This window comes from Ovis aries, chromosome 20 (genome assembly GCF_016772045.2).
Source record: "Ovis aries strain OAR_USU_Benz2616 breed Rambouillet chromosome 20, ARS-UI_Ramb_v3.0, whole genome shotgun sequence".
Taxonomy (NCBI): Eukaryota; Metazoa; Chordata; class Mammalia; order Artiodactyla; family Bovidae; genus Ovis; species Ovis aries.
Window position 1 is genome coordinate 518,349 of NC_056073.1, and position 25,241 is coordinate 543,589.

At 35.9% G+C, this 25,241-nt stretch overlaps 1 protein-coding gene across 2 annotated transcripts in view; it reads right to left on the bottom strand.

The window, feature by feature from the left end:
- The window catches only part of KHDRBS2 (KH RNA binding domain containing, signal transduction associated 2), a 796,734-nt gene that overhangs the window by 263,298 nt on the left and 508,195 nt on the right, over positions 1 to 25,241 (bottom strand). For both annotated transcript variants that reach the window (XM_060403569.1, XM_027958372.3), the window contains exons 5-6: positions 10,277 to 10,404; positions 2,127 to 2,325 (exon numbers count right to left, since the gene is read on the bottom strand). In XM_060403569.1, coding sequence (XP_060259552.1) covers positions 2,127 to 2,325; positions 10,277 to 10,404 — 327 coding nt within the window. The remainder of the gene's footprint in view (positions 1 to 2,126; positions 2,326 to 10,276; positions 10,405 to 25,241) is intronic.

Sequence of the window (25,241 nt, forward strand, 5' to 3'; positions counted from 1 at the left end):
TTCTGTCCACTGAAATGTGTAAAGAAGAAATCTTTTAAAACATAAATCTGCTAACGTGGTTTTCCTGCCTCAAGCTCTCCAATAGTAACATGAATTGGCCTGCCCTGCCTTTGTCCTTCTCTGTCTCTCTCACATACTCTCCAGTTCTGATGTTTTCCTAGCTGATCCCCAAATATTTTGAGCAGGTTCTTTTGAGTGCCTTTCTGCTTGCTGTTTCCTTAACCAGAGATGTGCTTATACGGATGCATACCCTTGATCTAGGTTCAGAGGTTTACTGAAACCTGAATTAATGAAGGAATTGATACTTTAAATTTAAGTTTTAAAAATCAGATTTACAAGGCTCGACATACTTTCTTTACTTACCATAAGAATCATCCTAAACTTTCCAATTCAGAATATAACCTTTTTCAGAATATGCTCATGTTTCCATAAAATCTTTATGCCTTTGCAGCTTGCTGTTTTTGCCTTGCACTCCTTGATTTATTCACTACAAGTTGGAATGAATGTGAAAGGCCAGAACGCTTTTGTAGCTACATGAAAGACTACAGTTTTTCCAATCTTGTTCTCTTTTACTGTGCCATATAAGTGCTGTAAATTTATTTATTGATAACAATGTTGACCACTATTTCTATCTTTTAATTTTTGAGATAAAGATCTGACTGTTATCTTTCTTTTTGGTAGACAAAAACACCATAGTGTCAATACACATAAAGATGGTAGACCTGGTTCCTCAGAGATAAGAAAAAGGAAAACAAAACAACAAAATCCCACTGTCCATGTTGTGAATTATTCATTCATTCATTTAAAGAGCACTTATTTCTGAAGCAGTGCATATGTCTCACTGAAGAGTCGGTAGGACCAGGACCAGGTTCTAAGTTCCTAGATCCGCGGGCTTGTTCAGAAGAAAGAACACAATATCTGCTGCAGATTTTTCAATTTTTCAGACTTAGATTTTAAATATTGATAGCTGATGTTGTACAAAAGATACTTAGATGAACACATTTCCATTATCCCATAGAAATTGGTCATTAAACAATATTTTTCTTCACTCTTAGAGACATTATTCCATGTTTCATTTTTAATCAGTAACTTTCCTAAAAACTAACATGCTCTAACCATTAAAGTTCTTAGGGATGCCTAGCAAACATTTTTACTTTATTTTAGGATTAAGTTTTGCTTGGTTATTGACCAATTCATAAAATATGTATATGCTTTTAATGAATAGAATGTGATGCTAACTGTTTCTGAAGAGTTTATATAAGTAACAATTCACAAAGGACAGTGTATCTATGTTAGAATGAAGCAAACACATAGGTTAGTGGATGGACACCTTGGAGAGGTTAAAGGCAAAATGTATCTGTTTCATAGGATGATAATCTGGTTGCGTCAATTCAATCAAACTTTTACAGTGGACTTAATATGGTTACAAAAGTGAATAGGAAACTTCCCCTTTTAACAAGTTTAACAATTCAGTAGGACGAATGGAGACAGAAACTAGAACATGTGATCAGAAGAAAGATAACAACTCAAGTGAAAGGTTCAAAAGGAGTGTAAAGTAATACAGAGGACTAGAAGGGGAAGAGGTACTTAGAGACACTGCAATTCATATATTCATTCTGTACTGAGCTCTGAATTCACACCTGCCAATTTCTTATCTTTCATACACTGAGTAGGATATTTAAATGAAAAACCAACCACATGGTCTTAAATTACTAACAAAGTTTGTAATATAATCACATTATATTTGTCAAATATTTCTGAGTTATATTCATCTTTATCATGTCCCAGGAGAATCTTCTACATACATGACTATTCACATTATGTTCATAATTATTTCTTTTTGAAATGAATCAAGTCTTCTAAATATAAGAAAACCTCAAGATAGCTTGTTTCTTAAAATGTAAGCTATTTAACTGGTAATAACAACAGTGATGGAACCTGTACAATGAAATCTTTTCTCAAAATGACCTCATTTAAATGCACTACTACATTCTGTTGCAAATGACACTTGTTTCCTGCAACAAACATCGTCTACTAAACTGATGGTATATGAATATCTTTGAAGATTAGCTTGATGCTCAACCAATTTAACTCCTCCTAACAATTGATTTCTCAAGAGTACTTACATACTCTTCGTACCCCTTGTGGGCTGGCAGAGGAGGTGCCCTGTATCCTGGCATGGTGGGTGACCCACGGGCTCTCGGGGTAGGAACGCCTCTCGCTATAGGGGGCGCTGGAAGAGCACCACGGGTCACAGTGGTCCCTCGAGGGGTGAGAATGCCTCGTCCTGGTGGTGGGGGAGGAGGAATGGCTCCCCCACGTCCCCTAGGAGAAACAGGCCATGTACAGATGAGAAACAAGTGATGAGAGAACAGAATTAAAGCTGGAAAATTTCTCATCTTACAGGCTGTATACAATGAGAAGAAAACCACATTTATTTCTGCATGCCTGAGAGTGTGAGTGTGCATGTTTAATGGAGATTCTTTAGGATATAAAGCATTTTGACCTCCACAGAATAAGTTTTGTAAATATTGGGTATGACTTAGTTATCATGAAAACCGTGTGAAATACTTTGATATTTTTATAACATAAAAATTTAAAGCAAAACAACCAAAAATTAACCCACTCTGATTTCTATTCCAAGTTTACCAAAAAGGAGAAAACGAGAGCAATGTCTAATATATGACTCACTGGACCATTCAGAGCACCTGATTTTCAACAACACCTCCATGCTGAAGGTAACTGACAGTGATAGGCAATTTTGTCACGTAAAGAAAAAAAAAAAAAAGCTGTCTGCACTTTGAAAATACTTGGAGCTATCATGATATCATTTTGCTTATTATAGTAGCTTAGATTTAATTTAAGGTCACTTGAATCACAACTCATTGTCACTAAGTTATTGTTATGCATGTAACCCTTTAAACGGGCAGAGTCTCTGGTATAATTTATTTCCTGGGGTAACTATGGTGCTAGTGAACACATACGGACTCTGCTATAAAAATAATAACTGAGTACCTTGCACTGTAGTGCTGGACACAAAAGTAATGTGCTAAAAGCATGAGATCAAATGGCTGCAGTTAATTCTTAAGTATTAGGAGGCCTTTGGAAAGGTTGAATGTTTGTCTAAAATCTTTGGACAAAACCATCATTATTTCACTTTTTATTCTGTCTGAAATTATGGCCTCCAGAAAGCACTACTTTCAGCAAGGTCACTAAGACTTTTAGGAAAATGATGATCATGGGGTGTAGAATAGGAAAGACTAGAAGTCTCTTCAAGAAAATTAAAGATATCAAGGGAAATTTTCAGGCAAAAATGGGCACAATAAAGGATGGAAATGGTATGGACCTAACAGAAGCAGAAGATACTAAGAAGAGGTTACAAGAAAGCGCAGAAGAACTATATAAAAAAGATTTTCATGACCTAGATAACCACAATGGTGTGATCACTCATCTAGAGCCAGACATCCTGGAATTCAAAGTCAAGTGGGCCTTATGAAGCATCACTATGAACAAAGCTAGTAGAGGTGATGGAATTCTAACTGAGCTATTTCAAATCCTAAAAGATGATGCTCTTAAAGTGCTGCACTCAACATGCCAGCAAATTTAGAAAACTCAGCTGCGGCCACAAGACTGGAAAATGTCAGTTTTCATTTCAATCCCAAAGAAAGACAATATCAAAGTATCCTCAAACTACCGCACAATTGCACTCATCTCACATGCTAACAAAGTAATTCTCAAAATTCTGCAAGCCAGGCTTCAACAGTACATGAACTTCTAGATGTTCAGGCTGGATTTAGAAAAGGTAGAGGAACCAGAGATCAAATTGCCAACATCTGTTGGATCATCGAAAAGCAAGCATGTTCCAGAACATCTATTTCTGCTTTATTGACTATGCAAAGCCTTTGATTGTGTGGATCACAATAAACTGTGGAAAATTCTGAAAGAGATGGGAATACCAGACCAACTCACCTGTCTCCTGAAAAATCTGTATACAGGTCAGGAAGCAGCAGTTACAATTGGACATGGAACAACTGACTGGTTCCAAATAGGAGTACATCAATGTTGTATATTGTCACTCTGCTTTTTTTTTTTTTTTACTTATATGCTGAATACATCATGAGAAATGCTGTGCTGGATGAAGCACAAGCTGGAATCAAGATTTCCAGGAAAATATCAGTAACCCCAGATATGCAGATTACATCACCCTTATTGCAGAAAGCAAAGATCTAAAGAGCCTCTTGATGAAAGTGAAAGAGGAGAGTGAAAAACTTGGCTTAAAACTCAACATTCAGAAAACTAAGATCATGACATCTGGTCCCATTACATCATGGCAAATAGATCAGAAAACAATGAAAACAGTGACACACTTTATTTTTAGGCTCCAAAATAAAAACTTAGGCAAAAATTAGTTTATATTTCCATAGTGACTGAAGACATGAAATTAAAAGATGGCTATTCCTTGGAAGGAAAGTTACAACCAATCTAGACAGCATGAATGCATGTAAGAATTAAAGATTTTAAAATTTTAAAAATAAAAAACTAAAAATAAAAAAAATAAAAAAAAATATATTGAACTGTTCAAAAAAAAATAAAGTTGTTTTTCAATCATGAAAAAAAAATGTTGAAAATCAAAAAAAAAAAACAACAACAACAACAACAAAAAAAAGGCAGAGACTTTTAATTACAGAGACCTACTTTGACATCAAAGTTCTGTCTATTCAAAGCTATTGTTTTTTCAGTAGTCATGTATGGATGTTAGAGTTGTGCTCTAAAGAAAGCTGAGCATTGAAGAATTGATGCTTTTGAACTGTGATGTTAGAGAAGATTCTTGAGAGTCCCTTGGACAGCAACAAGATCCAACCAGTCCATCTTAAAGGAAATCAGTCCTGAATATTCATTGGAAGAACTGTTGCTGAAACTCCAATTCTTTGGCCACCTGATTGTAAGAACTGACTCATTTGAAAAGACCCTGATGCTGGAAAGATTGAAGGCAGAAGAAAGGGATGACAGAGGATGAGATGGTTGGACGTCATCACCAACTCAATGTACATGAGTTTGAGTAAACTATGGGAGTTTGTGATGGACAGGGAGGCCTGGCTTACTGTAGTCCATGCAGTCTCAAAGAGTCAGACAGGACTGAGTGACTGAATTGAATTGATCTGAACTGAACAGGTATAGGTTATGCTTTCTGCTATGAATAGTAGGCAGTTGGCTTTTGTGGTAAATGAACTTTAAGAGTGAACAATAAGAATACTGGTAAAGCTTTTAAAAATTTTCAATAGATTATAGAGCTGATGAGTAGAGAAATTATTAGGGAACTTACTGTGAATCTAATGTATAGAGAATGCTCTCCTACATTGGGAGATCCTGAAAGGCCCAGTGCCCCCTTCAATCACAATATATCTAAGCCCATAATATTCTAACCTACTGTGTAACACAAAAGCCCATCTATAAAGTGGAAATATAGACTAATTTTTGCCTTCACTGGGCCTCCTAAGACTTCATATGTAAGGTATGCATATATCTAGGTTTGCCCAGTATAGTTCAGAATTATAACTGTTGTCCTAGGTTAGCGTTTTAATACCTTTGGAAGTGTCCCTTGGGTGGGTAGTAAATCATGTCACCATACTTTAGCCACAAATTCTATTTATGCTATTGAACAATCACAGGTAAGTTGTTATAACTCCCTGAGCCTGAGTTGTTATAACTTTTCTTAATGGGTAAAATAAGATTTCTGAATCTATAACAATTCTTCCCACTTTAGAATTACATTATGCTCACATCAAATTTAATTTCTCATCCCATTTCTTCATCAGCTGTCTTCCAGACAGAGCCTTGCCTGTTTCTTGAACCTGACTCATTACCTCTGATATCGTATGTTCTTACCCTGGAATATTAACCCTATATCTCTCATCAACTCAGATCTTCAGTTAAACTCAAGATTGATATAACTTATATAGAACAGAGTGCTCCTGGCTGACAACACTATAGTGTTCTTTCCTCTACTTTTCTGACTTCTTGAAAGTTTTCTATCCTTAATTCCACCCCCCTCCACACACACACACTCATTCCTGAGTCTATTGAAATCTGCTTATTGATTTTTCCACTTTGTTGAAAATACTCTTGACTGGTGTTACCAGTATCTTACTAGTTTCCAGATCCACCAGGTTCATTTACATAGCCCCCATATCAGAGTACATCCTACATTTATCAGTGTGGGTTATAAATGCCTTCTTTAGATATGTATAACTCTGCTTATCTTCCCATTCCTCCCTCTTACTCTTCAGGTTTATTCACTAACATCGTCTCCTAGGCCCTCCTTGGGAGATGATTGTCACCGTTTTCTGCGCCTCACAGTGCACTTTGCAGTCTCTCACTCTGATGGCTGTTAGCACTTTCCTCCCTACCATACACCATAACCTGGACCATGTCTCCTTATCTGGTCTGCATGTTAGAGTCACCTAAAATTCATTGAAAAGGTCCAGACTCCAGACTCCACTCCACAATGATTAAATCACAGTCTCCAGCAGCAGTGATCTTCAGTGATTCCAATGTTCTAACCAGTTTTGCCATGGTGTCAGAGAGTCAGACATAACTGAGCAACTGAACTGAACGGAACCAGTTTGGGAAACAGTGCTTAACATGTGTCATCAAACTTAAAAATCTTGACAAAGATGTCACATAGCTATTTCTAAGCTATTATAAAAGGTTGAGAAACAAGTCACAGAAAATACAAGTCATATTCCCAAGGACATACCGGCAATCCATAGACCTAGGATCAATTATCGAAATAATTATATTTTTCATTAAACTTGTTTTTTTTTTTTAACCTAATTTTAACTGATGCCATTAATCTCTAACCAGGGCAGACATCAGAGATTTATCCTGTGTAGGACCACTCTCTGATGTCCAACATCTAATCAGGCACTGAAAGTAAAGTGAAAGTGAAAGCTGCTCAGTCGTGCCTGACTCATCGCAACCCCATGGACTATACAGTCTGTGGAATTCTACAGGCCAGAATGCTGAAGTGGGTAGCCTTTCCCTTCTTCAGGGGATCTTCCAACCCACGGACTGAACCCAGGTCTCCTGCATTACAGGCAGATTCTTTACCAGCTGAGCCAAATGGGAAGCCCAATCAGAAACTAATTCATAAAAATTTTTGTCTCTAATCTCATCATTTACCTCTAATATTCTGAGTGGTATTTATTTCTGGGTGGAATAATGGACTTTCTTTTTCACTGGGTTCTCTGCCATTAGTGTCTGTCTCTCTGTGTCTTTCTCTAATTTTTCTCTGTTATCACAGTGGTGACTGAGTCATCTTTCTTGGAAACAAACATGATTACTCTTCTCTTTAACAAGTTCCATTTGTTCTATCTATGTGTTAGTTCTCATTGCTGCTGCTGCTGCTGCTGCTGCTACTGCTGCTGCTAAGTCGCTTCAGTCGTGTCTGACTCTGTGAGACCCCATAGATGGCAGCCCACAAGGCTCCCCCGTCCCTGAGATTCTCCAGGCAAGAACACTGGAGTGGGTTGTCATTTCCTTTTCCAGTGCATGAAAGTGAAGTTGCTCAGTCGTGTCCGACTCCTAGCGACCCCATGGACTGCAGCCTACCAGGCTCCTCCGTCCATAGTTCTCATTGTAGCAAACAAACAAACAAAAACTTCAAAGACTGTTTCAAATGTCTTATTTTTCTACTGTTTACACTAATCCAACATGTAGTGGTGATATATGTAAAGATCTTAAGTCTTCAATTATGTAATGTTTTTTACTGTTCAGTAGCTAAGTCATGTCTGACTCTTTGTGACCCCATGGACTATAGCACATCAGTGTCCTCTGACCTACACTGTCTCCCAGAGTTTGCTCAAGTTTATGTCCAATGAGTTGGTGATGCTATCTAACCATCTCATCCTCTGTAGCCATCTTCTCCTCGTGATTCAATCTTTCCCAGTGTCAGGGTCTTTAACAATAAGCTAATTCTTCATATCAGATTTGTCATAGTTTTCCTTCCGAAAAGCAAGCATCTTTTGATGCTTATTCTTACAATTACAGGTTCATTTCATCATGTGGTCTGAAAAAGAAGACATCAGAGTTCTGCTACATTTACTTTTATAAATGTTAATATATTAATGACATTAACATGGCATTGAAATTGAGGTTTAAGTTTCAATATTAGTTCTCTTTTTTACATATGCAGTATCATATTGAGCAAAGCTTTCAATCAAATTTTTCCAAAGTATTTAAAAATCAAGAATACAATGTTCTGTCCTTTACTAAACAATTGGAGAAATTAATATTTTACAATAAAAATTCACTAAAGTTGAAATTTTATATGGCTTGCTCAAATATGACAACTGAATTATTACCTTAAGAAACATCAATAACAGAACAAAATCCTTTAATAGAATTATTTTATAATCTCAAAAACAGGTTAATGCATTATTTTTTTTAATGGTCCCAATTCCAAGGAATATAGAATATAAAAAGACTAGTTCCCTGTATACTCATTCAATACATACTTGGTGGTGGTGGTTTAGTTACTAAGTCATGTCCATATCTTTTGACCCCATGGAGCATAGCCTGCCAGGCACCTCTGTCCATGGGATTTCCCAGGCAAGAAAACTGGAGTGGATTGCCATTTCCTTCTCCTTTAATACATAATTTACACCATAAAAAACTGCCAAAATTATCACTTTTTAAACTACAAAAATGACATTTTCATTATTTAAACCCTAAGATATGATCTATTTAATATTAGTTGTAGTGATGTCATCCTCCAACCCATAAAAATAGGGCTAATATAAGGGTCTTATAAAAGACTGATTTCATAAAAGGTATATCCATAAATATAAACTGTTTCTGGGTAGCATTAGAAAGCTCAATTATAAAAATTTTTTGAAGAATAAAATATAAAAATAATGAAACGTTCTCAGAAGGTTTTTCATTAGGCAAATTAATTGCATAGGTGCCAGGTTTTACATTTAGATAGTCAATTATTCCCTTGATACTTTATTTGGGAAATTGTCATTCTTATCTCTTTTTTCTGATAAGTATAGATTTTTTTTGATGTGTGTGATTAAAGGTTAAAACCAGTGATGGAAGGTGGTTAAAATATTTGGGATATAATTAAAAAAATAAAAAAGCACAATTCAGAGACATAGGGTGAGGAAAGAGGTGGGAAGGATTTCAGGATAAGAGGACACATATATAGCTGTGACTGATTCTTATTAATGTATGGCAAAAATTGTCACAATATTCTTAAGCAATTATCCTCCAGTTAAAATAAATAATTTAATTTAAAAAGAAAAATAAATTAATGATGATGTTAATAAAAGCAAATAAAAGGCAAATTGAATTAGTAAAGTATCTTGGAATCTCTCTGTTGAAATGGTTTCTAGGCAATATACTACTCTAATTCTAAGACATTTACAGATTTGAAAGCCAGTTTCAACAGGATAAAGAGAAGGACAGAATTACACAGTCTCTGTGTGAAATGTGTATTTTTCATTTTACCTCTTTACAGAACAATGCTTTCTGTTGAAAGATTGACAAACACAGAATCCTACAAAACAAATTTTGATACAGAAAGATTCCAGTTTGTTTGTGGAGTGAATTATATCAAAGAAAATATTCTCTGATGACACTGCACAACCAAATATAACTAAACTTAAAATATTCTTACTCTCACCCATGTAGGTAATATACATCTGGCTTCCTGGACTGTTTATTTATTTAAATATCTACTTATTTACCTCCATCTATCATTATCCTCATTTATCTCTATACCTATCTGGCAAGACTGTATCAATTCAAGGGCCACTTAAGACACTGAAAATATTTGAAATTTTCTCTTTATGCAAGGTCATCCTGGTTCAAAGATGTGTATGACTATATCATCTGCTTGCCTTAATCCTGGGGACAAGACCAGAGTAAAAAGTCTCAGGTTTGCGCCTCTTTTCTTTTTGGAACAGTTGTTAAGAGCTCAGACTCTGAATTTTGGAGTCAGACTGCTTGTGTGTTCTCAGGCTTATTGGTTACATCTTTATCAGTTGCTCACCTGTAGATAATGCTTAACTGTACACTGGTAATAATTTATGTAAAGCTCTTATGAGCTATATATGCATCTGCTGTTATTGTGTTGTTTTTTTTTTTTTTTGTCAGTGGTGGTTATTGTGGCTGATGTTGTTTATTCCTAGCTGTGATCATGACAGAGAACAGGCCGGCGAAGGATTGCCATCTTTAGTGACTATTAATTTATTTAAAGTAAGAAGTAATGTACCTTGATGGAGCTGTGGGAGCTATTCTTATCCCTCTGCCTTTAACACCTCTGCCACGAAGAGAGTCCTCTGAGCCATTTAAGTAAGATAATTCACGTAGTTGTTCCTGACGAATTTCATCATTATAGTCCTAGGGGAAAAAAAAAAAAAAAAAAAGACCTGTTGAGTTTAAATGGGGCCTGAAGCTCTTAGAACTGAACAAACGCAGTAAGAAAAAAACGTGTTTTTTTTTTTTTCTTTTTTCATTTATTTGCTGGAGACATATACAAAAATCCCAAATGATGCAAAAGTAAACATACTTTAAGTTCTTAGTTTTATAGAGAGAAATTGAAATTGCTTCTTTTATCAAGGAAGTACACAGCTGGAAATCAAATGAGATTTGCTAGGATATCACTTTATATGTTAGCCAGAAAAGAAAATATAATAATACAGAACAATATTTTAGAAGGTACCATGGTTATGGTTGCTCATAAGATAAACAACTTTACTGGAATGAGCATGTGCAGATTGTGAATGACTGCATAACACTCAATTATCCCTGACACATAAACTGAAGAGGGTCAACTCCAAGGATCAAAGTAGACACTGTGCTAAAATAATTTAAAAATTCAAGTGAATGGCCAGTTTCAGACAACTTGGAAGCTGTGCAATTGAACTAAACAACTTGATGAGCAATGTTTAAAAATAAATACTTTCCTATGTGTTCTAGCTATGAGCTGATGGAGAATAATAGCCAGAGCAGAAGAGAAGCTTCATAGCAGTCAGAGACTGGGTCAAAGTCAAAGAGACTAGCTTGGTCCTGCACAATGTGGAAACATATCTGTCATTTAAATATGACTAAAGAATGACCTGAGTCAATGAAGATGAATGCTGTCTGCAAAAAACTAGTGTCAGTCTTACCTGTTTCTCTTTTTACTGCTATGGTTATGTGAATGTACACACACACACACACACACACACACACACACACACAAACTCTTGGTGGAGCAATGCAAAACTGGATAATTGGTATTTTTGTGAAACGGGCAATACAAGTAAATTCTATTTCATTAAAGATGGGTTTAAGTGAAAGTCATGAGCTATCTAGGAATTGAGATGAGAAATATTTGTAGCAATGTTTGGGTTAACATAAATGATGTCTGAGGTCTTGTGGACACTTGAGCCAGGTTAGCTCTATGAATGTGAGTTATAGTAACAGCATATGGAAACCATGCACTCATCTGCATATCCCAGGCTAGAAGATGGAGGGGGGGCGGTGCATGCAATCTACAAGCATTTCTAACACAAATTTTACCTCATGCCCCCAAAACTACTTTGTTCACATGTAAAAGTACTAGTCATTCCAAAGCATTTACTTTTTATTTTTAACATGTTGCTTTCGTGTTCACCCTGTTCAGCACCTGAATAATGGATTCAGGAGAGTAGATTAATAGAAGAGCTATTGACAATTAACAAGTCATATATTACTCAATTTATACCTCTTATTTTTCACATTCACAAAGCAATCAAACTGAATAATTAACATGCCTAATATTTTATTAGGATTGGGGAATGTGACAAATTGCTACTTCTGATTGAAATGACTAGTCACTATCAAATGAAAAATTAATTCCATAATGTTTCTCCCATGTAATATTCTTAATTTGACAGCAGATCTTTTCAGGTTCTTATCTAATGAAAATCCATGGACCCCCAAAGTTTGTTTAATTTATTTTAATTGAAGAATAATTTCAATATTGTGATGGTTTTTGCCATACATCAATGTGAATCGGCCATAGGTATACATACATGTGTCTCTTCCATCCTGAACCTCCTCTTCCACCTCTCTCTCTACTCTATCCCTCCAGGTTGTCATGAATTATAAAAAAGAGACATATTCTAATTCTTGCAACATTGAAGGCTGAGAAAAAGTTAATAAATTGAAGATAAATTTATACATGCAATATTACTTTAGAGCATATCTTATGACAGAATTAAACAATGCACTATGATAAATATTAATGTCAAAATTTGACACTAAGATTGTTAGCTCTTAGTATAAGCAAAACACTATTGGCTTTATTTTTGGGGGGCTCCAAAATCACTGCAGATGGTGACTGCAGCCATGAAATTAAAAGACACTTACTCCTTGGGAGGAAAGTTATGACCAACCTAGATAGCATATTCAAAAGCAGAGACATTACTTTGCCGACTAAGGTCCGTCTAGTCAAGGCTATGGTTTTTCCTGTGGTCATGTATGGATGTGAGAGTTGGACTGTGAAGAAGGCTGAGCACTGAAGAATTGATGCTTTTGAACTGTGGTGTTGGAGAAGACTCTTGAGAGTTCCTTGGACTGCAAGGAGATAACCAGTCCATTCTGAAGGAGATCAGCCCTGGGATTTCTTCAGAAGGAATGATGCTAAAGCTGAAACTCCAGTGCTTTGGCCACCTCATGCAAAGAGTTGACTCATTGGAAAAGACTTTGATGTTGGGAGGGATTGGGGGCAGGAGGAGAAGGGGACGACAGAGGATGAGATGGCTGGATGGCATCACTGACTCGATGGATGTGAATCTGAGTGAACTCTGGGAGTTAGTGATGGACAGGGAGGCCTGGAATGCTGCAATTCATGGGGTCGCAAAGAGTCGGACACGACTGAGGGACTGAACTGAACTGATTGCTAATACGTAATCAAATTTCTTATGAGGTAGTTAGATATAATATATTTTAAAAACTGGATCATCTTCCAGGGTTGTGTTGGCCAACTGGACTCAGAGCTGTATTTATAGTAATAAAGCATCTAGCTCTTTCAAATAAATGAGAAATAATTTTAAATGCCCAAATGTAAAGCTACTGAAACTCTAAGTATTCTCTAGACTAAATATATCTTGTGTATTATTTTCATGACATACATATAATTTTCTAAACTCCAAAGCTTTTAATTGTGTATTATGTCCTCATATCCACTTCTTCATTAAGCAGATCAAACCTTGAATTCATTGTTGGTTACTAGGTCATGAATCCAGCTGAAACTAGAGCATCTTAGTATACGTTTAATTGAGGCATATGTTCCTGATATCTTATTACCTAGAATTTTAAAATTACTACTAAAAAAATGCTCCACAATTGCATTGAAAATGTGATATTATAAAAAATATACTACAACCTGAATTGGAGACAAGATGTTTGAGTAGAAGGACTTGAACTCACCTTCTCTAAAAACAAAGGGAAAAAAAAAAAAAAAACTCCACCGAAATCAAAACTAAATGTTGACCAAACATCAGCCAAAAACACTGGAACTAACAAAAAATGATATTCTACATCCAAAGACAGACAAGAAGCCATATTGAGATGGTAGGAGGGAAGCATTTGTGATATAATTAAATCCAATATCCACTGGGTAGGTGACCCACAAACTGGATAATAATTATAATGCAGAAGCTCTCCCACAGAAATGATCATTTTGAGACACACAGCAGGCTCCCAAGACTGGGGAGTCTGGCATTAGGAGGAGGAACTTCCAGAGCCTTTGGTTTTGAGGCCAGTGAGACTTAATCTCAGGAGCTACACAAAATTTTGGGAAAGAAATTCTGCTCTTAGAGGCACAGACAAGCTCTTGTGCACACTGGGACTCAGGGAAAAAGCAGTAACTTCACAGGAACATGGGACAGACCATGGTTTTGAAGGGTCTCTTGTACTGGCAGGGGTAGCTGTGGATCACTCTAGGAATGAGGACATTAGTGATACAGGGAACATGGAATACTAACTGATATGAGCCCTCTGGAGGCTACTATTTTGGCAATAAGATCTGGACCCACCCATTAGACTATAGTCTCCAGTGCTAGGATGCTTCAGGCCAAACAACAAACAGGGCAGAAACGCAGATTCACACATCAGCAGATAGGCTGCCAAAAGTGCTACTGAGCTAACAGCCACCTGTAAACACATGATTTGGCATGGCCCTTCCCACAAGAGACTTGCTCACTAGTGGTCATACACCAGTCCCTTCCACCAGGAAGTCTGCACAAGCTTCTAGTTCAGTCTCACTCACCAAGAGCAGACACTGGAAGCAAGTGGAGCTACAATCCTGCAGCCTGTGGAAAGGAGGCCATGAATACAGACAAAATGAGATGGCAGAGAAATATGTCCCAGATGAGAGGACAAAATAAAACCCCAGAAGAACAGATAAGTGAAATGGAGGTAGGAAATCTATCCCAAAATAAATCAGAGTAATGATGGTAAAGATGATACAAGGTCTTGGAGAAAATGAAGGTACAGATCTAGAAAATACAAGAAAATTTTTAACAAAGAGCTAGAAGATAGAAAGAACAAACAGGGCTGAAGAATAAAATAACTGAAATAGAAGAAATCAGGAGCAGAATAAATGAGGCAGAGAAACTGATAAGTGATCTGAAAGATAGAATGATAGAAATCATTAAGTGGAACACAATAAAGCAAAAAGGGCTGAAAAGAAATGAAGAAAGTTAAGAGACCTCTGGAACAATATTAAATGCACCAAGATTTGCATTATATAGGTCCCAAAGGAGAAGAGAGAGAACGAGACTAAGAAATTATTCGAAGAGAAAATAAATGAAAACTTCTCTAAAGAGGAAAGAAAAGAGTCAAACAAGTTCAGAAAGTGCTGAAATTCCTATACAAGAAAAGCCAAGGAAGAACATGCCAAAACACATGTTAATCAAATTGGAAAAAAACTTAAAGACAAAGAAAATATACTAAAAGCAGCAAAGGAAAAGCAATAAATAACAAACAAGGGAATTCCATAAGACTATCATCTGATTTTGTTCATCAGAAACTTTGGAGACAAGAAGGGATTTGCATGATATATATAGAGTGATAAAGAGAAAAACTTTCAACCAAGAATACACAACAGAGCAAGGTTCTTATTTAGATATGAAGAGACCAAACGATCTATAACAAGCAAAAGCTAAGAAAATGGTAATAAGGATATTTGTTGTTTTTGTTCAGTCACTAAGTCATGTCTGACTCTTTGAAACCCCATGGGCTACAGAATGCCAGGTTTTCCTGTCCTCCACTATCTCCTAGAGTTTGCTTAAGTTCATGTCCATTGAATTGGTGATGCTATCTAACTATCTCATAATATATAGCAATAATTACTATCGGTGTAAGTGGATTAAATGCTCCAACCAAAAGACAGACTGGCTGAATGGATACAAAAACAAGACCCATGTACACGGTGTCTATGAGAGATGTACCTCAGACCTAGGAACACAAGAACACAAACAGACTGCAAGTGAGGAGATGGAAGACATTGCTTCATGCAAATAGAATTTAAAAGAAAGTTGGAGTAGCAATACTAATACCAGACACAACAGACTTTAAAATAAAGACTATTACAGGAGACAAGGAAGAACACCACATAATGATCAAGGAATCAATCTGAGAAGAAGATATAACAAGTGTAGATATACATTCATCAAACATAGGAGGACCTCAATACATAAGGCAATGGTAAGAGTCATGAAAACCAAGCAGCAACAGTTAAAACTGGACATGGAATAACTGAGTGGTTCCAAATTGGGAAAGGAATATGTTAAGGCTCTATATTGTCACCCTCCTTAATTAACTTATATGCAGAGTACATCATGGAAAATACTGAACTGAATGAAGCACAAGCTGGAATTAAGATTGCCAGAGAAATATCAGTAACCTCATATAAGAAGATGGCACCACCCTTATGGCAGAAAGTGAAGACTAAAGAGACTATTGATGAAAGTGAAAGAAGAGAGTGAAATAGTTGGCTTAAAACTCAACATTCAGAAAAACAAGATCATGGAATCTGGTCCCATCACTTCATGGCAAATATAAAGGGAAACAGTGGAAACAGTGACACAGTTTACTATTTTGGGCTCCAAAATCACTGTAGATGATGGCTGCAGCCATGAAATTAAAAGACACTTGCTCCTTGGAAGGAAAGTTATGACCAATATAGACAGCATATTAAAAAGCAGAGATATTACTTTTCCAACAAAGGTCTGTCTCATCAAAGCTATGGTTTTTCCAGTAGTCACTTATGGATGTGAGAGCTGGACTACAAAGAAAGCCGAGAGCTGAAAAACTGATGCCTTTGAATTTTGGTGTTGCAGAAGACTCTTGAGAGTCCCTCGGACTGCAAGGAGATCCAATCAGTCCATCCTCACAGAAATCCTTCCTGAATATTCATTGTAAGGACTGATGCTGAAGCTGAAACTCCATTTCTTTGGCCACCTGATGCAAAGAACTGACTCATGTGAAAAAGAAGAAAAAACAAAAATAAAAACAGATGCTTGCACAGATTTCAGGCAGGAGGAGAAGGGGATGACAGAGAATGAGATTCTTGGATGGCATCACTGACTTGATGGATATGAGTTTGAGCAAGCTCTGGGAGTTGGTGATAGACAAGGAAGGCTGTTCTGCAGTCCATGGGGTTGCAAAGAGTCGGACACGACTGAATGACTGAGCTGAGCTCAACTGAACTGAACAGCCATGAAAGGGGAAAATGACAGTTACTCAATAATAGTGGGGGGGCTTTAATGTTCTACTTACACCAATGGATAGACCATTCAGACAGAAAACTGTTAAGAAAACACACATTTTACATGATACATTAGACCAGATAGAATTAATGGGACATTTCATCCAAAAACAGTAGAATACACTTTCTTCTCAAATGCATACAGAATATTCTCTAGAATAGATTACACTTTGATACACAAATCAATCCTTAGTAAATACAAGAAAATTGAAGTCATACCAAGAATCTTTCTGATCACAACACTATGAGATTAGAAATCAACAAGAAATCAATCAAATTTTAGGAATCAAAACATAGAAAGCAAGCACATGGAGGCTAAACAATATGCTACTAAATAACCAATGGATCACTTAAGAAATCAAAGAAAAAAATTAAAAAACATATAGAGACAAATGATAACAAAGGCAAGATTATCCAAAACATATGGGATGCAGGAAATCTGTTATAAAAGAGATCTTTATAGCAAAATAAGTTTACCTCAGAAAATAAGAAAAGTCACAAATAATCAACCTAACCTTTTTTTTAAAACAATTAGAGGAAAAAGAAAAAGCAAAACCCAAAGTGGTATAAGGAAAGGAACCATAAAAATCAAAGCAGAAATAAGTAAAATAGCAATGAAAAAACAATAACAAAGCTTAATGACACTAAAAATTGGTTCTTTGGAAAGATAAAATTGATAAAACTTCAGCCAGACTTATCAAGAAAAAAAGGAGAGGACTCAAATCAATAAAATTATTAATGAAAAAGAAGAAGTTACCAGTGACACTGCAAAAATACAAAGGAACATACAAGACTACTATAAGCAAGTATATGCCAATAAAATGGACAATCTAGAAGAAATGAATACATTCTTGAGAATCCCAAGTTCAAGATTGGTTAAGTTCCCAAGGCTGAACCAGCAAGAAATAGATAATATGAAAAGAATAATCATAAGTATGATTTAAAATCTTCCAACAGACAAAAATCCAGGAAAATGTGGCTTCATAGGTGAACTCTATCAAATATTTAGAAAAGACTTAACACTTATCTTTCTCAAATTCTTCTGAAAGCCTGAAAAGGGATGGACACTGCTAAGCTCATTCTACAAGGCCACAACTACCTGATGCCAAAATTGATAAATAAATCACACACAAAAAAGAAAACCACAGGCAAATATCATTGATGAACATAGATGCAAAGTTTTCTTCAAAATATTAGTAAACGAAATCCAACAAAACATTAAAAAGATCAGATAACACAGTTAAGTTGGACTTATCAAGCGCACAGATCCAAGGATTCTTCAGTATATGCAAATTAATAAATGTGATTCACCATACTAACAAACAAGAATAAAAACCATTCGATAATCTCAGTGGATTCAGTAACAGCTTTTGACAAAATTAAATAAACATTTATGGTAAAAACTTCCCAGAAAGTGGGCATAGAGGAAAATAACCTCAACACATTAAAGGTCATATGTATATGAAAAATCCACAACAAACATCATTTTCAATGATAAAAAGGGAATAATTTCATCTAAAAGCTGGAATAAGGCAAGAATGTCCCTTATTAATTACCCCAGCCTTTATTAATCAATACAGTTTGGAAGTCCTATTGAAAGCAATCAGACAAGGAAAGGGAATAAAAGGAATCCATACTGGAAAAGAATAAAACTGTCACTATTTGCAGATGATATGATATTACATGTAAAACATCCTAAAGATGCCGCCAGACACTACTAGTGATAATTAATGAATCTTGCATAGCTGCAGGATGTGAAATTAATATACAGAAATATTTTTCATTTCTATGTACTTAAGAGAAATTAAGGAAACAATCCCTCTTACCATTGCTGCAAAAAGTAAAATACTTAGGAATAAATGTATGTAAGAAGGCAAAAGGTTTGGGCACAGAATATATGATACTGTTACAAGAAAGTGAAAACGACATAAGCAGATGCAGATAGACCATATTATTGTATGGGAAGGATTAATATTTTGAAAGTGACTGTATTACCCAAAACAATCTACAGATTGAATGCAATCTCTGTTAAATTACCAATGATATTTATCACAAAATTAGAAAAAAAAACTTCATAATTTATAAGGAACACAAAAGACCTCAAATCATCAAAACAATCTTTAGGAAGAGAAACGAACCTGGAAGATTAAGGCTCCTTGATTTCACACTATACTGCAAACCTACAGTAGTCAACATAGTATGGAAAAGGCAGAAAAACAGAGATGCAAATTGATTTTATTCTATGCAGTTGATGATGAAGAGGCTCTATACAGTCAGCAAAAACAAGACTTAAGTTGACTGTGGCTTTTATCAAAACTCTTTATTGGAAATTTCAGGCTTATGTTAAGGAAAGTAGGGAAAGCCACTAAGCCATTCAGATGTAGCCTAAATCAAATCTTTTATGATTTTAGGCTGGAGATGACAAATAGATTCAAGGGATTAGATCTGGTGGACAGAGTGTTGGAAGAACTACAGACAGAAGTTTGTAACATTGTACAGGAGGCAGTGACTAAAACCATCCCAAAGAAAAAGAAATTCAATAAGGCAAAGTGATGATCTAAAGAAGTTTTACAAATATATGAGAAAAGAAGAAAAATGAAAGGCAAAGGAGAAAGGAAAATACATAACAAAATGAAGGCAGAGATCCAGAGAATAGAAAGGAGAGATAAGAAGGCCTTCTTAAATGTGCAATGCGAAGAAATAGAGGAAAACAATAGAATGGGAAAGACTAGACATTTTTTCAAAAAAATTAGAGAGATCAAAGGAACATTTCATGCAAGTATGGACATGATAAAGGGCAGCAACAGTAAGGACCTAACAGAAGTAGAAAAGAAGGGTGGCAAGAATTACACAAAACTATATTAAAAACGTCTTAATGACTCAGATAACCACAATGGTTGTGGTCAGTCACCTAGAGCTAGATATCCTGGAATGTCAAGTCAAGTGGGCCTAAGGAAGAATTACTATGAACAAAGCCAGTGGAGGTGATGGAATTCCAAATGAACTATTTAAATTCCTATAAGATGTTGTTGTTAAAGTACTGCACTCAATATGTCAACAAGTTTGTAAAACTCAGCAGTGGCGACTGGACTGGAAATGGACAGTTTTCATTCCAGTCCCAAAGAAGGGCAGTGCCAAAGAAAGCTCAAACTATCACAAAACTGTGCTCATTTCCCATGTTAGCAAGGTTATACTCAAAATCCTTCAGGCTAAGCTTCAGCAGCATATGAATCAAGAAATTCCAGATGTACAAGTTGGGTTTAGAAAAGGCCAGGGAAACAGAGATCAAATTGGCAACATTCATTAGATCATAGAGAAAGCCAGGGAATTCTAGAAAAACATCCGCTCCACTGACTATGCTAGAGCCTTTGACTATGTGGATCACAACAAACTGGAAACTTCTTAAGGAGGTGGGAATACCATCTTTACCTGTCACTTTACCTGTCTCTTGAGAAAACTGTATGCAGATGAAGAAACAACACTTAGATCCCAACATGCAAAATGGGAAAGGAGTTCGATAAGGCTGTGTATTGTCACCGAGCTTATTTACCTTGTATGTAGAGTATATTATGCAAAATGTCAGGCTGGTGAATCACAAGCTCGAATCAGGATTTCTGGGAGAAATATCAACACCCTCAGATATGCAGATAATACCACTCTAATGGCATAAAGTGAAGAAGAACTAAAGAATCTCTTGAAAAAAATGAAAGAGGAAAGTAAGAAAGCTGGTTTTAAATGCAACATTCAAAAATATGTATATATATATATGGCACCTAATTCCCATCATGACAAATAGAAGGGGAAAAATTGGAAGTGGTGACAGATTTTACTTTCTTATACTTCAAAATCAATGTGGACAGGGACTGAAGCCATGAAATTAGAAGTTTGTTCCTTGGAAGAAAAGCTATGACAAACCTAGACAGCATATTGAAAAGCAGAGACATCACTTTGCTGATAAATCTGCACAGTCAAAACTATGGCTTTTCCATTAGTTATGTATAGATGTGAGAATTGGGCCATAAAGAAGACTGAGCACCAAAGAATTCACGCTTTGGGGTTGTGGTGCTGGATAAAATTTTTGAGTGTCCCTTGGACTATCAATCCTAAAGGAAATCAAACCTGGCTATTCATCAGAAGTTCTGATGCTGAAGCTGAAGCTCCAAGACTTTGGCCACCTGGGAAGAGCTAATTCCCTGGAAGAGACCCTGATGATGGGAAAGACTGAGGGCATAGGAGAAGGGAGGGGGTGGCAGAGTATGAGACAGTTTGATAGCATTATGACTCAATGGACATGAATTTGAAAAAAATCTGGGGACAGTGAAGGACATGGGAGCCTGGCTTGCTGCAGTCTTTGGGGTCACAAAGAGTCAGACACGACTTAGCAACTGAATAACAAACAGTATAGAGCAATGAAACAGGATAGAAAGCCTAGAAATAAACCTGTGCACCTATGGTCACCTAACTGATGACAAATCAGGCAAAAGTATACAATGGGGATCAGATAATTTATTCAATAATTATTGCTGCAAAATCTGGACTGCTACATGCAAAAATATAAAATAGAACACTCCCTAACATTATACACAAAAATGAATTCAAAATGGATTAAAGACCTAAATGTAAGGCCAAAGAGTATAACACACTCTTAGGAGAAAACATAGGCAGAACATATTTGGATGTAAATTGCAGCAAGATTTTTTGCATCACATCCTAGAATAATGAAAATAGAAATAAACAAATGGAACTAATTGAACTTAAAAGATTTTGCACAGCAAAGGAAGCCATAAACAAAACAAAAACTCAACTTTCAGAGTAGGAGAAAATATTTGTGAAGAAGCTATTGACAAAGGATTGATCTCCAAAATATACAAGCAGCTCATGCAGCTCAATATGAAAATAAATAAATAAGAATAGGCAGAACACCTAAATAGGCATTTCTACAAATATAGCCTTCAAATGGCCAACAAACACATGGAAAGATGGTCGATATAATTAATTATTAAATAAATGCAATCAAAACTAGGAGGAGGTATCACTTCACATTGGTGAGAATGGCCATTATCCAAAAATATCTACAGACATTAAACGTGGAGAAAAGAGAATAAACGTAGGGAGAGAGAACCTTCTTTCACTGTTGGTGGGAATATAAATTGATACAGCCAGTATGGAGAACAGTATAACAATTCCTCAAAACACTAAAAATAGAAATACCAGACGACCAAGCAATCCCACCCCTGTGCATATACCTGGAGAAAAACATAATTCAAAAAGATATATGCAAACCAATGTTCATTGGAGTACTATTTACAATAGCCAGGAAATGGAAGTAATCTAAATGTCCTTTGACAGTGAATGAATAAAGAAGATATGGTCCGTATAAAATGGAATATTAGTCACAAAAAGGAACAAAATTTTGTCATTTGCAATTTATAAACGGACCTGGAGACTGTCGTACAGAATGAAGTCAGAAAGAGAAAAACAGATATTGTATATTAATGCATATATGTGGAATTTAGAAAAATGGTATAGATGATCTTATTTGCAAGGTAGAAATAGAGACACAATATAGAGAACAAATGTGTGAGTACCAAGGTTGGGGGGGGAGGGGTAGGAATGAAATTGGAGATTGGGGTTGATATATACACTATTGATACTATACATAAAGTAAATAACCAGTGAGAACCTACTGTACAGAACAGGGAACTCTGCTCAATGTTCTGTGATTAGGTAAATGGGAAGAATATCTAAAATACAGAGAGAATAAATGTGTACATATAGCTGATTTACTTTGTTGTATGGGAGAGATTAATGTAACTTTGCAAAGCCAACTATGCTCCAATAAAAATTAATTAAAATGTATATCTGCATAAATGTATATAACATATTAGTTGACTTGAGTATTACTGAGTTCCAAGATTTTGGAGCCAATATATAATTTTGGATATGAATTGGTAGTTACAGTTTTATGGTCCTTAAAATTTTATGCTTAAGTTGCTAAAATAGATATTCACTGAGAGGTAGATATTCACTGAAGTATAAGTTCAGTAGTAGTAACAAATTTTTATATAATTTTTTATTACTGGGTTGAGCAGAATTTTCTCCAGTTTTTAAGGAAAAATAAAAGACACATATTTTATTTTCAATCAAGAATTTTATTGAACAACACATTCACCATTTTGTTGCACTACATTTTGCCATTTTTCAGGGCACTTAATTATTTCATTTTCCCAAAACTTTTTATTTTTGAGCAAAGAACTATTCCAGTTACCTTTTTTAGTTTTCCAAGAATTTTTTTTTTCCTTTAAGAGAACTTTGTAAAGACCCAAAGTGGAAATCTGAAGGTGCAATGTCTGGTAAATATGGTGGATGAATCAGAACTTCTCAGCCAAGCTGGAAGAGTTTTTGCCTGTTTATCAAAGAAGCATGCAGCCTTGCAGTATCCTGATGGAAGATATGTGTCTTCTGTGGATTAATTCTGAATGCTTTTCATCAAGGCATCTAATTGGGAGCTGTATAGTGCCAAATTACTTCAGTCATGTCTGATTCTTTGCAACCCCTACAGACTGTAGCCCTCCAGGCTCCTCTGTTCATGGGATTCTCTAGGGAAGAATACTGGAGTGTATTGCCATTTCCTCCTCCAGGGGATCTTCCCGACCAAGGAATCAAACTCACATCTCTTTTGTGTCCTGCATTGGCAGGCAGGTTCTTTACCATTAGCACCACCTGGGAAGCCCCATATTGGGGGCAATACATGTTGGAGTTAATTCTTTGATTTTCTAGAAGCAGCTAATAACAGAGGAATCCCTCCCAACCCCACTTATACTCTACAATATCTTCTTTGATGAAGACCAGTCTTCGGCTTGGTTGGTGATAGGGAAATTAAATGGAAGTAGTCTTTTTCAGGTTTCAGAGACAAGAAAGCAGAGCAGGCCGCTGACCTTGCTTCTGACCTGCCTGGACATTTTCCTGACTACATACCTGCTCACAGCTGCAGGCTGTTACCTGCTTAAAGCCAAAAGGCACTCTTTTAAGATCGGGAGTGAGTCTCAGAGTTCTCCTGAACTCTGTGGATCTGGCCACTTCCCAGGGGTGTGGAAATTTCACAAGATGAAACAAACAGCACTGTAAAAAGATTAACATGAAATCAGAATTGCATTTTTGCTCACACAGTTTGCAGCCGGGGTTTACAAGGAGGAACCCCCAAAACTGCAGTAGAAAGTATTGCCAATGGGAGTTTGCACTGCCCAGGACCTTTTCCCAACTGTGACTCCAGATTGCTGTTACATAGGACTTCCTAGCGCTATTTGAATATGGCTGTTAGCCCAATTTGGAGATGTATGTGCTGTTACTCTCCTCTACTGCTTTTATCTCTCTTTAATTTTAATGATTGTATATTGCAAGTAAGTGTGATACTCTATTAGATACTGACTCTCTTTCTCAATAAATGTCTTGATATGGTCCCTATAATCTTCAACTGGTCTACCTGACTGTGGAGCATCGTCCAACAACAAATTTCCATGTGAAACTTCCCAAAGCAATTTTGACACATTTAGTCAGCCACAGCACCTTCTCTAGATACTGCACATATCTTTTCTTGCATTTAAGTTGCATCTTCACCTTTCTTGAAATAATACAAAATGTAAAATATGTTGCTGCATTCTTCTGTATTCAATATTAAAATGGCTACACAAAAATTCACCACTTTTGATTAGTCTTTTAAAGTGCATGCTGAAATGATAGCTGTCACAATACAATCTAGCAAAATTGTTTTGAAAGAAGTTAAAGGCAATTAAATACTACTTAATCCAGCTTACAGGAAATCTCAAATGAACTTTTTGCCCAATCCAGTACTGTTTTTTTAATTTTATTTTTACTTTATTTTACTTTACAGTACTGTATTGGTTATTTTATTTATTTTAATGTTAAAAGACCCTCCACAGATAAAGAAATGCAGGTAGATAAATAATCACATAAGCTTGTGAAAACATTCATAAGGGAAAAATAAACTCAAAATTATAACAATTCAGGGTGAATAAATGTAAAAAGCTTGAAATATAATGAAGCTTTTAGAATAAGTCCTACCTATCATGTGAAGAAAATATTCTTATTTTTAAAATGTTATACTTATGCACTAATCTTATTTTAGATAGGATTTCAAATTACTGGAAATTTAGAAGTGCTGAGTAGCTTGATCTGCATATTTGACTTCAGATAGTAGGGGTTCAAATAAATAACAGTGAAACTTAAAAGAAGTTTTTTGTTGTTGTCCAGTCACCCAGTGTTTCCAACTCTTTGTAAGCCCATGGACTGCAGCACCCCAAGCTTCTCTGTCCTTCATCATCTCCCAGAGTTTGGTCAAACTTAAAGGCTTAAATTACACATGGACATTTATATAAAGACATTTTAAGAATTACTTCAAATTTTAACCCTATTTTTC